This window comes from Coturnix japonica, chromosome 3 (genome assembly GCF_054131305.1).
Source record: "Coturnix japonica strain WE chromosome 3, WE-NBRP24, whole genome shotgun sequence".
NCBI lineage: Eukaryota > Metazoa > Chordata > Aves > Galliformes > Phasianidae > Coturnix > Coturnix japonica.
In genome coordinates this window covers 26,857,777-26,873,480 of record NC_140665.1, presented here as the reverse complement: position 1 = coordinate 26,873,480, position 15,704 = coordinate 26,857,777, and the positions used below count along the sequence as shown (strand labels likewise).

General features: G+C 40.4%; 1 protein-coding gene across 1 annotated transcript in view; it reads right to left on the bottom strand.

Moving 5' to 3' along the window:
• The window catches only part of SOCS5 (suppressor of cytokine signaling 5), a 115,381-nt gene that overhangs the window by 78,905 nt on the left and 20,772 nt on the right, over positions 1-15,704 (bottom strand). The window contains exon 3 of the mRNA XM_085543126.1: positions 67-14,598. Within this exon, the coding sequence (XP_085399252.1) occupies positions 12,976-14,586 (1,611 nt within the window). The 5' untranslated portion in view covers positions 14,587-14,598 and the 3' untranslated portion in view covers positions 67-12,975. The remainder of the gene's footprint in view (positions 1-66; positions 14,599-15,704) is intronic.

The following is a 15,704-nucleotide window of genomic DNA, read 5'->3' as shown; positions in this document are numbered from 1 at the left end:
CAGGGGTGTTTAAACTGTGGCCCTCAGGAGAGAGTCTGGGATGACAGCATCTCATGACTTGAGTACCTGCTTAGTAGGATCAACACTCATGCCCACCACTGGCCAGGCCAAAGCTCCTCAGGGACATCTCATTCTCCTCCTCTGTTCCTGAAACATAAAATAGCAAACACCAGGAGATCCTCCATCCAGAACAGACATAATATGACTGCTCAACTGAAGGAGACTTCCCAGTGGAGTGGAGAACGTTCAGAGATATTTGAGTGGGCTCTCTTAAGAAGGGTCTGAGTCCAAGAGATGTTTTTGGACAGTGACTCATGATGCCCAGTGCACAGCTGGAGTAGAGCTGCACATAGAATTACTGTGATTAAAGTCAGTCAGCTACAAACAACAGCAGCTTCAAAGTGGGATCTGAGAAACCACAATTATTTCCCGTTCAAACTGTAGCAGAAAAATGTGGTATTTTTTTGGTAGTAGCATGCAGCCGTCTTTGCAGCAGCTGTACAAGCTCAACTGAAAGGGAAATGATGTTTTTTGATAAATTTCATCTCTGATATGAAAAACGTGGTCAGCACAAGAAAATCCATCAGCCATGATGCAGATGCCTTACAGATGCAACTTTCAGACTCCTTCAGAGCCCCTTGTTTGCAGGGGCAAGATTTGGATGGGTCTTGGAGCTGGCTCCTCTCCAGAGATGAAACTGGGAAACTCCTTGGATGGGGTTGGCATAAAAGGTTAATTGCAAGGTTTCCACTCAGAGGCCTTCTATCAGTCGCACTACTGAGAAAGAGGCTGAGCTGTCCCTCATACCCCTTGGGCTGGGTAGAGCTGTTGGACAAGAGAAGACATCAAGACAGGGAGTTATGAGCAAGGAGCAATCACACCCAGCATTCCTGGGTCATCTAAGCTGAGGTGTTTCTCATCCAGTTAGTAACTTGTCCAACACTTTGGCTTTATAAGCCTTAAATAGTTGGTCAGGCTGAGGTGGGGCAGGGAGGAGCAGTCTGACATAGCAGTTGGGCCTGTATCGCGCTTTCCAGTTTGCTCTGGTAGAAAATAGTGTCTTTTGGAGGGCTGGTTTGGTAGCAGTTACTAATCTAGACCTTTTACTCTACTAAATAAGTCCAGGATCTACTTTGGCTTGCTGGAGTAACACATAAAACAGGTAAAGGAAACTTAAGCTTTGAGAAAGGCTGTTCCAGGGTACCCACAGGAGAGTTTCCAGTAAGCCCCTGAACACCTTGGTAACAGACTGATTTTGGTGGAGTGATAGGCTCTCCATCCACTCAGCAGCCACCAGTTTCTATTGGGATTTCTCACTTTCTGGGGCCTGTGGAGATTTGAATTCTTTCTGAATTTTGAGTGGGAAAAACAGCACTTTCTCAGCACACAGCTCACTTAGGCACCACAACAAGGACTACAGTGCTCCTAGTGCAAAGTTCTAATGTGACAGCCACAGAAGTATCATTTTGCCAAGAGCAATGTCCATTTCCACCGACTATTCACATGGCAGACAACTCTGCTATCCTTTGAAGACCAAATGAAGAGGTTAAGTACTCTGCAGTTCTTAGAGCGGAAGGCAGGGTACCCCTCTGCCAAAACCACATTGGACCTGGAAATATCCACAAGGACCTTCTGTGGTCAAGGTGCAACCATAGTTTCCTCACCTGGTCCCATTTGAATAGTCCAAGATTTGGTGGGTGGCATTTTAACCACATTTAGTATTTCCATTCTATTATTTTTGTTATAGGTGGTGTCACAACCAGCTCTTTGTTACCAGTCCATAGACAAAACTGCTGGGCCCTGAGCTACCGTTGTGAAAGGTTTTCCCAAAAAGCATCATGGCACTCAGATAGGAAACCAAATGTTCCTCAATAGCTCAGATGCAATGGGAGGACTCAAACACCTGCAGTTTGCAAATGAACAACAAAAAAGCAGAAATTAGCACAAACAAAACTCAACTGAGTTCTGATAGAAGATGAAGTGCAGAAAGTAATTTTGCCAATATAGAGACAGTGCAGGGATTGTGAGCTGTTGGGCCACGCATTGCTTACCCTTACCATTGAATTGACAGCCATGGGTAGGCTTGCCACAGGCTCAAAGATCTGATCTTTACAGACACCTAAACCAGTTCAAAAATCCCCTAAAGAAACAGATTTTAAAGCAACACTCAGAAAGGCAAAGAGAACGAAACATTTCTAAATACTGAGGGCTTCCAGTTGTTGTAGGATGAAAGAAAGTCTATCACACTAAGAAACTCAAGCAATAGACAGTGTGCCTGAACAAAATGGGAGGGATAAGAGTGACTAAACTTCAAGAAGAGGATCAAATTACTTGGTTTTGCACACTGTTGCCATCCATTACAACTGTTAATTACTGTATCTCACCACAGAAAATCAAAGCTGTGATTTAACACTGAGAACCATGTGGCTTGTGGACTGAGGGCAATGGATGAAGCTGACTGAAGAACTGTGAGCAGGAACATCACACGCTGCCTATTGAATCAGTGGCACTGACTGGCAAACTGCTGTATTGGACAGAACTTGTTGCAGCAAAACAAATCTATCATAATAATACACACAGTCAGAGCTAGATCTTTTCTAGAGAAGACCGAGAAGCCCCTTTGAAGTGACCTGAAGGGAACAACAGCGCTGCAGAAAGTCTCCTAAGCAAAGCTGAAGGAGCTCTCTGCTCAGAATGCATATTGCTAATGGTTTGGCTGAAGATATATCACCTCTACACTACAGAGAGCAGTGCTCAATCATCCTTAAAGGCAATAGAGCAGAGTTTCTCTTGTACGTGACAAGGAGGATGCCAGAACTGGCCCCACTAAGACAGAGGAATTTGGTCTGCAAGCTCACTCACAGAGGAAACAAGCCAGGTTTTCTGTGAACTGGAAACTTCTGGCTATGAGAAGACAGGAAAAGCTTCGTTGCTTCATGGGGTGAAATATGTAGGGCTGGCCATTCTCTTTCAAGTCTACATCAACCCTCGTGATGGCCCATGGGTTTCCCAAGAAAGCACTGGACAGCCCAGCCACATTCAAAGCCTGAAACAATCCTAGCCTGCTTAGGAATGGGAACTGTGAAAGCAGCAACATAGTTGGAAACCTGGACCTCTGGAGGGCACCAATGTCTAAGCACATCATATAGTAAGGGATGACCTCTTGGAAAGTGACTTCCAAAGCATCTACCAAGAGCAGCAGCCAAGTGTGGTGTTTCAGGGCACTACTTAACTTTTCTGGACAACTGTATCTCTGGAGCTGGTGCCAGTCTTAAATTCCTGCAAGAGATACCAGACACAGAAATTCAGGAGGTCTTAAAGTGATACAGATACCAGTCTTGAAAATGGTTCTTTTGAAACTTGTGCTGAAATTATTTGCAAGTATCCTCACCTCCAAAGTAACATAATCTTGTTGAGACATAGCATAAGGACTGATACCTTGAAATATGGAATCAAGATGAAGATGAAACTTTCCAAGGGGAAAAAAATTAAAAAAAAAAAAAACTAATTAAAAAGAGAGAGAGAGAGAGAGAGAAATTAAAAAAGCTGAAGCTGTTGATGTTTCTTTATAAGATCTTGGCTTAAAAACCCTCATCACAAAATGTTCCCCGTGTACTTTTACCTGAATAACAAATACTGGCAAGATTCATTTGATGATGTGAGATGGCTGACATCAGGAATAGCTTAAAGCCTTTACGCAAAGCCACGCACACCAAGACAAGAAAGCTAATTTTTATTTATCCAGAAGTTGGATAACCCCGACTCAGCTGAGCAGTGAGAAGAACAAAGGATGAAGGTATCCTACAACCACAAGCACACAACACATTCAGTAGACTGAGGAGCAGAGAGGAGAGAACTGACATAAGTATTGTCAGGAAGAAGTATTTGGCTTAAATATTAGGCACAAACATGCCCTTAACACGAATGGTCACATGAAGGCCGATCTGAAAGTAACACATTCTATTTTATTATGTTAGCCCACAGTGTCAGAGGCAGATGGTGGTGGGTATGGCAGTAGAGGTTGAACCTTCTCACCAATATCCCATTACATGCCATTGCTGCATGACAGATGGCAGCAGAGGGACAGTCTGACAAAATGGCGTCTGACATGGAAGTGTGCCTGAAGCAAAAGTGTGTCACCGAATTCCTCCATGAAGAAGAAATGTCACCCACCGACACCAAACACTGATGGAGATCAAACAGTGGGTGTGAGCACAGTGAAGTGGTGGGTGACATGTTTCATCAGCAGTGACAGTGAGGCATCTCCACTGATGCAGATGTTTATGAGCGTGGCAAGCAGGCTTTTGCTGCACAGCTAATAGTGGTGACTGTGTTGATACATAGTGTTGGGTAGCTGGGAGTCTGTTCTATCGAATAGTACTATTGTGATCTTTGTTGTAGCTTTCACAGAAAAAAAAAAATAGGAGGCATTACTTTCAGAATGACCTACATACAAGCAATCACTTGAAGGAAAAGTCTGTTTTTTCTCTTCTTGGCATATAATGAAACTGAAGACAAATGGTGTATAAATAAAACTGCGTGCTTCAGTAGTACAGAATGATAACAATCTCAGCAATTCATTGGCTCCCGCCAGGAAATTCTCCACACACACTACTTGCAGGTTATCAGCTTTATCAGATTGGATACAGAAAAAGACAAAAGGAGTCAAATACAGTGCCCCCAAAACAGAGTTTGCAAGGAGAAAAAAAGCACTTGACATGGGGAAATCTCACAGTCTGGTTCGACAAAAGGCTGAGTTGTGAAATAAAAGGCAAACAGCACTCAGAACCCTACATACCTGCATATATTGTATGTGTCACGTCCACAGCAGTCAGTTACCACTTGAGCAAAAACTATCACTTAGATACTGAGTGGACGCACACCTACCTCACATCTCCTCAGTGAAGGACGAGTGTCAGACATCCCCAAATAACACACCTGTTCTATTATGCTGCTTCTTGCTAGAGCTCCAGGTCTTTCACAAATGGCTCGAATATTGTCATTCTTACTTCACTTAAGGGAAACCTGAGATAGAGAATAGGACAGCGTCCAATTCAACCCACATCTAGCAAGTCCCAATTTAAGTAGCATTTTTTTTACCTTAAAGTTAGTCTCCAGCTCTTAGAACTGACATGAATTCTACACTTCCCTCCTTTCAACAGATGAGAGCTACAAAGAAAAGTATTCTGAAGATCAGAGACCACGTAAACAGCACTTGCTATTCTCTTAAGAGGCTACAAAAATCCCACTGTAGGTTTATAGCCTTGACTTCCCAGATTTCACAGGACATCTGGTGGGACAGCAGAGTGAGAACAGTCAAACAGGTCTCGTTAACACCGTTTTTCCCACACCTAATCAATCAATTCCTGGGAAACCTGGATGTGGAATTGTTTTAATGCTTCTCAATACCACCAGCTGCTTCAAAAGTAAATCAACATCATGAGCGCTCCTCACAAACTCATTTGTCCAGGTCCTCTGAGTTCAGTGGCATTAATGCTGCATCAGGAATCTCATGAGCAGATGTGGATGACCACATATGTAGACAACTAGAAGCCCCAGAAACATCCCATACAGGTACACGATCTTTTTCACACAATTACTGCACATTGCCACGTTCATTCTAACATCTTCCCCACACCTACCGCATATGCCATATGTTCTGCAGCACATAACTCACAGACTATTGACATACCACACAGGCCCATGAGCAGCTGAGATGGGCTCCTAAAATCCCCTCCTCTCAGGAAAATGACACAAAGTATTGATGACACAAAGCTTCAGACCAGCTGCATTTCTAACTCTTATGGAATGTTTCTGTTAATTTTCAATGCAACACTTGTACCTCATTTAAATACCCCAATGATTTAATCACTTCTATTAAGAATAACAATCTCTGCAACAAATATAGCACAATTATAGTCTCACATTTTAAATATGTCACCTATAAGAGGCAAGTTAATTTCTTTAATTTTCAATGATTAATCAATTATCAACTCCTTTTAGCAGAATTTAAGAGGATTAACCTGCAAGTTTCAACACAGCTAAAACCACAAAGGCAATCTCCACACAAAGCAGCGGAAACCAGTTTTGTTTTCTAGGACTCCACTAGTGATGATAAAACTCTCTAATGTGCAGCTCTCACAGTTGGCAGAAAACATCTCAGACTGGTCCCGTCTGTGCCAGTGGGGCTGTATGCACCAGTGCATGTGTACATAAGCCCATAACAGGGGGCGGGAGGGTGGGAAGATCTTGAAATCTATGTAAAAATCCATTAAATTAAGCCCTTGCAGAGATCTCTGAGTGTGATAAAACTTCTAAAGAGGATAATTATTGTTCTCGATCCCTTTGCTCAATTATTTGAGATGCAACAGAAGCAGACTGAATATCAACATGAGTTGATTATTTTCATCTACCAGCTACTTATCCCTTTGACACGTACAGCGGCTAAATATATGCAGAAGTATCCATTTTAAATTATGCTGCAAATAAACTCATTACACCCACAACTTTCTGCTCCCAAACAAATATAGAAGGAAAACAGTACAGTAGTTCATACCCCATTTATTAAGACAGAGCCATCTATTACTTAATACACCAATCGTGTAGCTATAGATCACATAATTTTCTCACTACTAAGATGCAAGACAGTTTGGCAACCGGTTAACAAAGACAAGTTCGGCAGCATGGAGACACATGGAAGCTGCAGAGGGTAAAGAACCACCTAAGCCCATGCGACCCAGAGAAGCTGGCACCAGGCAAGTGCCATCGTGGCACACAGCAGCCGGGTGCTGCTGGCATGCTCAGGAGCCAACTCCTCGAGTGCCCCACAGGGCTGCCAGGGCCCCTTCAGCTGGAATGTTGGGAACGGGTCCAGGGACTGTCCGGGTGCTGCTCTTCTGGACACCTACCAACGAGTGAAACACCGAAGCTACAGTTTTCTGCGCAGGGATGGCATAGTTTTGTAAGAACGAAGGCTTCAGGTAAGGAAGTTTATAGTGCAATCTGCATTCATTTGTGCCCACAGTGTCATTATTCATTCTCCCCAAACAGTTTAAATAGAATCACGTAAGAATTTGCCACCTGCATAAGGATACTACAAAGTAGTGCTTATACGGTTAGTGACTACACATACTCATTTTTAATAAATTTCACTCATCATGCTTTTTCAAAGCCAAGGAATGAAAGCAAGAAGTGGCAAAGCAGTCAAGAACTTCTGCACCTTTCAGAAGCTATTAAAATTCCCCGGGACTCTGAAACAAGGACCATATCAAAACAGGAAGTGCACAGCACACAACTGAGAGGCTTCTTAAGAGTTTTAAGAACAAAAGCTAATCTTGCTTCCTCTTTGCCACTGTGCCACCACACTGTAACTCCTGCTGGGAAATCAGAGCTTGCCTTACTCCACATGAGCAAGTTCAGATATGTTTCTGCATGTCCGCGTAGCGGTGTGCTTCACAAGTACATCTGTCACATGACCTACATCACACATACACAATTAAGTACTTTTTCCTTTCTACCAAAGATGGGGGGAAGAAAAGGTCAAGCACCAGGAGCTTCAGCTCAAAAATGCGCTGTGTTGGCCCCAAGAAACCTGTCTGATTAACGGCTGGAGTTTTAATGCAAATTTACATAGTGAACATTTCTTCCCCTTGAAGTGTGTATATACACAAGAGTTACCTGGGTAACAATGAATGGACAGACTTCATTGCATTGATGCCCAACTGACATACAACTTTTGTAAATGGAACATCGTATAAAAATAAGAAAAATGGCAATGCTTCATTGAAATACCAGATTTAAATCAGTATGGCAACATGCAAGCAAATTAAATGAAAGGACACGTTTATTTCCATTCTCTAAATGTAACAAGAGACAACTTCCTTTTAAATCTTCAGACATAGCAAAAGGGCTAACTACTCTTAAAAAAGAATCCTCGGCAGATCATTACCTCATTGCAACACATTTGCTTTAACCATCTTAATGTTAAGACATCGAGGTATTTCCTCCTCAAAGTTCTCACTGCTATTTTTTTTTTTTAATGGAAAATAATGAAACTTCATAAAATACAGACACCTTAAGTCAAGTGCATTTGGCACGTGCAACCAATGGTGAAGCTAAATGAGTCTTCCTATGTCACTGCAAAAAGGGAGAGCAGCTGTGTTACAACGCACTTTGTAAGAGTTAACACTTTAAAAGCCAATCAATTTCATTTCTAGCCTTCCTATCATTTTTTTTCAAAGCAGTTATGAACAAAACAATCTCCTTCATCCACAGCCTGTAGAAAACTGCCTATGTATTGTGGCAACTGCAGCAAAACGCAGACTGAGCTGTTGGCCACAATACGCAATTACAGGTGAAGATAAAAAGAACACAGCCTTTCTCTATTTGGAACACGTTCACCAGACAGGAAGTTCAAAAGATTTCTTCAAATTCCATTACATTAACACTCACCATATCAACGTACTTTGGGAAGCTTCAATAAAGACCATCAGTGCACATGTGCCTGGAGGCATCTTACTGACACCACATACATTATCTATCTGCGGGCTACGCAGATTCGCGTAGACCAAGATTTGGCACAAATGAAATTACACAAAAATACTTCAGGAAAATAAGAGTTACAAGTACTTCAATTATTTTAAATGTGAATTGTTTTCAAAATGAGACAGGCTTATTTTAGAAACGCTAACAGAAAAATCAGCTAATATGTATCTACTGAACACTGAGTTTCATATCATCTTTGAGAAAAAGACGCGCGCTCCCTACAGATTAATCTCTGTACAGTACTCAGCACCTCTTAACTTTACAGTTTCAGTCTTGCATGCAATTTCACAGCAAATACAGGCTCCAAGGCATTCTGCAAATATTCTGTAGAAGCCTGGCTTGCACATGAAGACTAAAGCAAACAGGTTTCTCACTAATGAAGCACAGAATATTTGCTTGCTTCCAAATGATGCAGAATCTTAAATACAGACTTTGCAAAATGAGTGACTGTCAGTATGAAGTCTAGTATAGGAGAGATACTAGATACACACACAGATCTTTCGAAGGCTGTATGCTTCTAAGTCAAAGACTATCCCGTCATAAGCAAAAGGTCTTCAAATACACAAAAACTGAAATACATAAATGCCAAAAGATGGCTCTGCAATTTATTTTCTTAAGAGAAATTTCATTCTGTCAAGAAAATTGTTTGAATCACAGCTGCCTATGTCCTTAACAAAACTCATCCAAAACCACCAGCAACAAAAGGCCCTCCGTTACTGTCAATAGATTACATTTCTCCAATTCCAAGGGGATAGGAAAAGAATTCTAAAAAAGATTTAGATTTAATATCTTTTTTTTTTTTTTTTTCCTAATAACTGAAATGTTCTTCTACAACAACCCAGTAATAGAGTAAATCCCTCCCCCCCCCCCCCCCAGTCACACCCCCCAACGGTGACATTGTTCTACTTACTCAATACTTTTTCGATGTTGGGAAAACACTGAATGGAAATTATGATTATCACGATTTCCATCTTCTGGTGAAGTAGAACTGCCGCTGACTTCCTAATGTCTTACAGTGCACTTATTTATATGTAACAAAACCCCCAAGTTGTGCTAAACATTCAAAGATCTGAATTCCCACGTAGCACCTGTTCATTTAAACCATGGCAAAATATCTTTGCAAGGTTTTCGCAAAATAATGCCACTGAGTAAACCCTACCTCTAGCCCTTTCTACAGAGATAAGAATCACATCCAAAGAATACTTTGCATGATTATTAAATACTCAACTGTCATGTAAGCAGATTAGAATCATGCAAGCATACCTTATTACATTGAATCTTACAGTAAGAAAAAAAAAATTAGTTGTGCTCATATTTTGATGAGGACATTTACAACATTTTCTACAGCAGATCAGGATGCCAAAGTTAAGCTGAAGTCCTCAAAGGAGTCAAGTACTTGCATTCTCAACATATCAACGTTTCAGTGACTTTAGAACTGAAATCATCAATTAGAAAAATATTCAGCAACACGAGTAGCCAACACTCCAGTCTATCAATCTTTAAAATTATGTTTACATATTTTAACATAGGCACACTAGCAAGTTATTCTGTATATTTCAGTGAAGCAAAGCTTTAAAACGGTTGTAGAGAAATATTCTTGTGTGTCTGTCTGTCTCAAGGGAGCAACAAATCCTCTCCATAAAGACCACTTACACAAATACACATTTTGCAAGGTTAAGGTTTGAGTTGTTTTTTAATTTTTTTTTTCTCTCAATATTTACTACACAAAAATCTGAAATGAATGTGTATTCCTGACCACACTGCTAATGTTACAGCGAGGATCTCATCAGCCAGTTTATGACTAGCAATACTGCAACTGCTGTAAACAAAAGACAGGTCCTTACATTGGGATGAAACTTGGTTGCAGGTTAAACTGTGTGCTATTACTACTAAAAGCAAGGTTTAAAGTAATCTCATCTGGAATTCAGATCTGATCAAGGGAACAGTGAGAACGACACAATGAAGGGACACTTGGGTGCAATTTCATGCTGGTGAATTTTTTCCTCTTTCAATGCTAAGAGTAGGTTTTAAACCAGGAGTTGCATATCCAAGGACACACATACACTTTAAAACTGAAGTGACCATTAGCACATTTGTACACATACCTACATAAACTTAGTATTTACATACAAAGTTTCACCGTAACAGTTGAAGTCTTAACAGATAAGAAAGAAGATAACCTACTACAAAGAATGTGTAACGGGATCACAGGTTTTCCACGACCATACAAACACATTTTAAAGTGCTTTCTGGGTGCTCCAAATCAACCCCTTTCAGTATAATGTTCTACGTAGTGCTGTTCCAGTCATTACAAAATTATTTAAATCATTCTTCTTCAGATACATTGCGTATTCAAGAAACAAAATGATGACACTCTTGACGTAAAAGTTTCAAGCTCCACCAATACAAACGTATACATTGCTTAAGTTCAGATGAAGTTGTCAACAAATGCTTTGGTTTATTATTGTAGCTCAGGTTAAATATTTGATAGACCAGAAATTGCACCTTTCCACTCTCAGTTTTTCACTATAAAAATACCCCAACATAAATTGACAGTATTCTTTGGTAAAAACAGGACATTTGGCCAGTTTGTGTATACATCTATTTATTAAAATAGTCTAAAAGTGAACAAATGCCGCTGCTGTACTGTCAATTTACAGGAATAATCATTCCTTACTCATTGGGGAGTATCAAAATCCTAAGCTAAGCAGTTAGCTACGTAACAGGCTAAAACACATTCAGCAACTATTACAGGGGACCGATAATGTTTTAAGAATATTCTTTTGCTAAACACCGATACTTTACAAAACCTTCAAAATGCTGGATGCCTGCAGACAAGTTCATTATTTCGCAGTGACTACAGAAACATTCAATGATGTACACTGTCTGGTTTCTGATACACAACATAACAGAACTCAGGAATACGGTGTGCCGACCAGTACTCAGCTGCACAGTATTTGTGCATTACCTACACTAAGAAAAGCCTATTAAAAATTCAGTTAACTGCTACAAGTTATGTGAATATATAAAAACGGAGCAGATATACAAGTATAACACTGAACATACTGTACTTTATTAGCACAAAAAGCCAGAACAAGGCACAGCAAGCAGAAAAATACATCAATAGAAGGGTTAGTGTAGCATACAAGAATAATGTTTATTGTACTTGCAGCCAGAATGTTCCCTACCTCACACAGGTCACTGCCATAGAGAAGTAAGTAATAACATACTGTAGCAGCTGGTAAAGAAACTAGGGAGCACTCATAATTCGTACAAAACACTGAACAGGGGACAGGGCATTCCAACAAAATTTTAGTGCAAAAATGTCTAAGATGGAACTATTTGAAGTTCCATCTCCAATTAAATAAGCAAACAGAACTCAGAATTTTGCTTCCAAGTAATCTGTTGAAACTATTATCAGTGCATATTACTTTTAAAACATTTTTAAAAGCACAAATTGAAAGATATTTACAAATAAAGTGTAACAGTACCTTTGAAATCCGACATTTCAGATATGTCAGATTATGTATTCTGATTATAATTCAACCACTTGTAATTTTCTCCATAAAAATATCAGACAGTTTTAAATAAAAAAAGCAAACATTTTCTCTTCACTATTACCTTCCATTGTAAATTACAAGTAGTTAGGCTCTAGAAAAATACAAAAACTTTCATTTCATGGCTATAAACCAATTCTGCATCCTGCCACTGAATCAATAACTCACACTGGAAGGTATTCAGCTGTCCAAGACAGCATTACTTTTGCTAACAATGCCACTTAAATCTCCAAGTGTTTAAAATAGAAGTACAGTACTGAGCAGGCATATTCAAGTCTTAATCATTAGGAAACCCTATACACTGAGAAAAGCATGATTCATCTGCTAGCATCCAAAAAACCCCATTAACTCTCAATGGACTGCAGGTTATCCCTGCTTCTTGTGAACTGCTCCTGATAAAAAGAGAATATACTCTTATTTATTATTGTTCGGAAACTTAACTGTGAGCTCAATTAGTACTTTGAGTAGTGGAAATATTTAAAGACGGTGCTTAAAAAAATACTTTAAATATGAGCAAAAATGCTCCTCCAATAAAGTCTTTCTTCATTAGCATTACACGAATGCCCCATGGAAAATGCCTCATAGTTTCTTCATCCAATTACTACAGCTATAAAAACAAAATATTTAGGAATTAGCAAAAATATTTTCACTAGGCCTTAATGAAAAACGTGCAGAATTGTGTCTGCTTATTGTTTCCAAGAGGCATCACGACTTCGTTTGATTAACAGCAGGCAGCATCTGACAGGATACTAACACTCAGCTTCAATAGGATATTGCAAAAAAGCTAGACGTTGTTGGTGCGTTCGCTGCAGTTAAACTGTAACACACAAGAAAAAGCATGTTCTGTAAGCTTACTGGAGACTCTGATTTCCTTTTACTTTGTCTTTATAGGTTCCCGCTCCAGCCATCGCACCCTGACTTTTTGTTTATAGTGATACTCCTTTAAAAAGTCTTGCAACATTGAAGGCAATGGAAGGTCATCAATTCCATCATACGTAGTGCACCTGCAGATTACTGCCCGGCAGATATACTGCAGACTAAAGGGAAAGGTCCTGTTCAGAGATACAGTTAGCAATGGTTCAAAGAACATGCAAGAGCTAGGGTCTTTGTAGTGTTCCAGAAGCCCTGTAACAGTGGAGGAGTGAAACACACAAGGATCGTGGGCATCAAAACTGAAGTTGTGATTCCACTGCTCAATGCGTGCATGTAGCGATCGGTTATAACGACGGAAGCTCACAGAGAAGAGGTAGTCCTCCTGCGCAGAATCCCTGAGCAAAAAAGTGCCTTCGGGTTTACCCTCCAGAAGTGCTTCTGCTTCGTAACGGTCCATTACACCCCAGTAACACGGGTTACCTGTGATCTGAAGTAAGTCTGGCACAAGGCAATGGATGTAATCGATCTGAGTGTGCACCTTCCAAGCCCCCTGCTTGCTGATATGGCCGTGGCTCTCTCCAGACATCTGGCGCTGCTTCTGCCTGCGCGACTGTAGACAAAGTGTTGTCGTGTCTTCTTCAGAGTCGCAGTTTCCTGGAGGAGTTGCATTTTTGTCCCCGGCCAGCTCAGTCATACCGGGGGCTAACTTTGGTCCCAGTTTATATAACGGATTAACCTGTGCTGTAGCTTCAAAAGTATGTATTTGGGCATTGGGAGGGGGATCAACCCCTTCTTCGATACTGAGTCTACGCCTCTCTCTCAGCCTGTCTTCTTCGTCTTCTGTGGAAACCAAGGAAGGATCAAACGTATCAAAAAATGTTGAGTGCGGACTCACGGGAGCCGTGTGCTGTTTAATCAGATGCCACTTCTGAGCCAGGTCTGAGCCTGCAGGAAAAGGGCATTTCTCAAGCATTAGTTCAGAGAGATGGATCTTTCTTTTGTTAGAAAACAGAGGTTTGGACTGTTTGCTGTAAGTTCGCATGGGAAAACACAGTCCAACAGTATCCTGTAGACGCTGTCGCAGAGAACGGCTGCCTACTGTCCTGTTTGACACTGCATCCATATCATGGACAGAACTGACTCCATACCTCCTCTCTCTCCTCTGCAAGCCACTTCGCGTTCTACCAAATCTTTTCTCAGTATCCAAAGAGCTCTGGGTTTTGGTAGAGCAGGAATGTTTCTTCTTCCCACCCCAAGGAGCATGACGAGAATAAGAGTCCCTTCGAGCAAGCCTAGTTCCTGTGGTGACACACGAGTCGTTCTCCTTCTCAATACTTATTTCAACAATCTGAGGAATCTCTGTGACACAGTTTTGGTTCCGCCTGACGGAATTCTTCGAAGGACTCAAACCTAACTGCAAAGCAATGTTTTCTCTCAGAGGGCTGCTGGGTTGCTGTTGAGCCAAACCGGTTATCTGGACAGTTCTGTCTTTAGCAGACGAGCAACTACTGGAGTTAACAACTATGTTTTCGTTTTGGCTTCCACCTTCATGACTGAAGAGATTCTGGCACCTGTATTTGAAATTGTTCCACATCTTTCCCACTTTATCCATGGATTATGTTATCTAAGTTCAAGAGGAAAAGAAATATTAAAATAAAAACAGTTTAAAAAATGAGAATAAGCCCTCAGTTATCAATTAAGTTACAAAGATGACTTTGCTAACTGAACACAATATAGTTGAAGAAGTGTCCTCAGCACTGTATAGTTGTATAGCACTGACATGCAGCACATCATTTTGTGACACAGAAGAATCACCAAGAAAAAAAAGCCTTTGGGAAATTATAAATATAGAATTTATAAGTAGGCCCATCTTTGTTTCTATTGCACTATTAAAAACTTAGGCAAAACTGCAGATTTCTACCTGATAGACTGGAAATATGCAGTTTTAAATGCATCACTTTAAGTTGTCACGTGTAATGTAAAGCCAGATAGGCTTACAGTAAGAAGCAGTAAAATTCTGACAAAAAACAATTCAGATAACTCCCAACAATGAAAACTGTTAGCAAAAGCCAACAAGCATACTACAAAGCATCTAGATATACCATCCAGAATTGAAAGCTCCAGATGCAGGGAAGGAAAATTTCGAGCTACAACAAAAGAAATGTGGGGCAGGGAGGGAAAGAAATGTTCAGCATACTTAGGTAAGGCAATTACAATTAAAAAAAGAAAAAAGAAAAAAAAAAAAGAAAGAAAAGCAGTAAGATATCAGCAGAACTTCAGAATTCTGAAGTCTCTGATACGTTAGTAAAGCCATAGATACAAAACATCTAAAAACCATCTGGCTTTATTACTTAAGCCATGAAAGAATGAAAGAGCCCAGGGAGCTTTTCTATCTTTAGCAAGGGCACTTAAAAAGAAAGCAGCTCTGCAGCAAAAGCACAGTGACAGTGAATCACAAAGTAAGAAGAGAAACATTAGTAGTGTGTATTCTGCAACTGCTTCTTCAGAAACCAAGTCTGATAATTGGAACAAGACTGCCAAAAATCACAAGACTGCCCCAGGACACAGAGAAATAGGCTAATTCTGTACCAAAAATTCAGGCAATGCCAAGCTAAATTAGATCTAATTAAGCTCTGAGAGAAGTGCTAAACTTAAAGGACTTAAAACATGTCACCTTGTTTAACTCCCAGTAAAAGCTGCTCTGTTCTACAGATACGCATTATTCTGAAG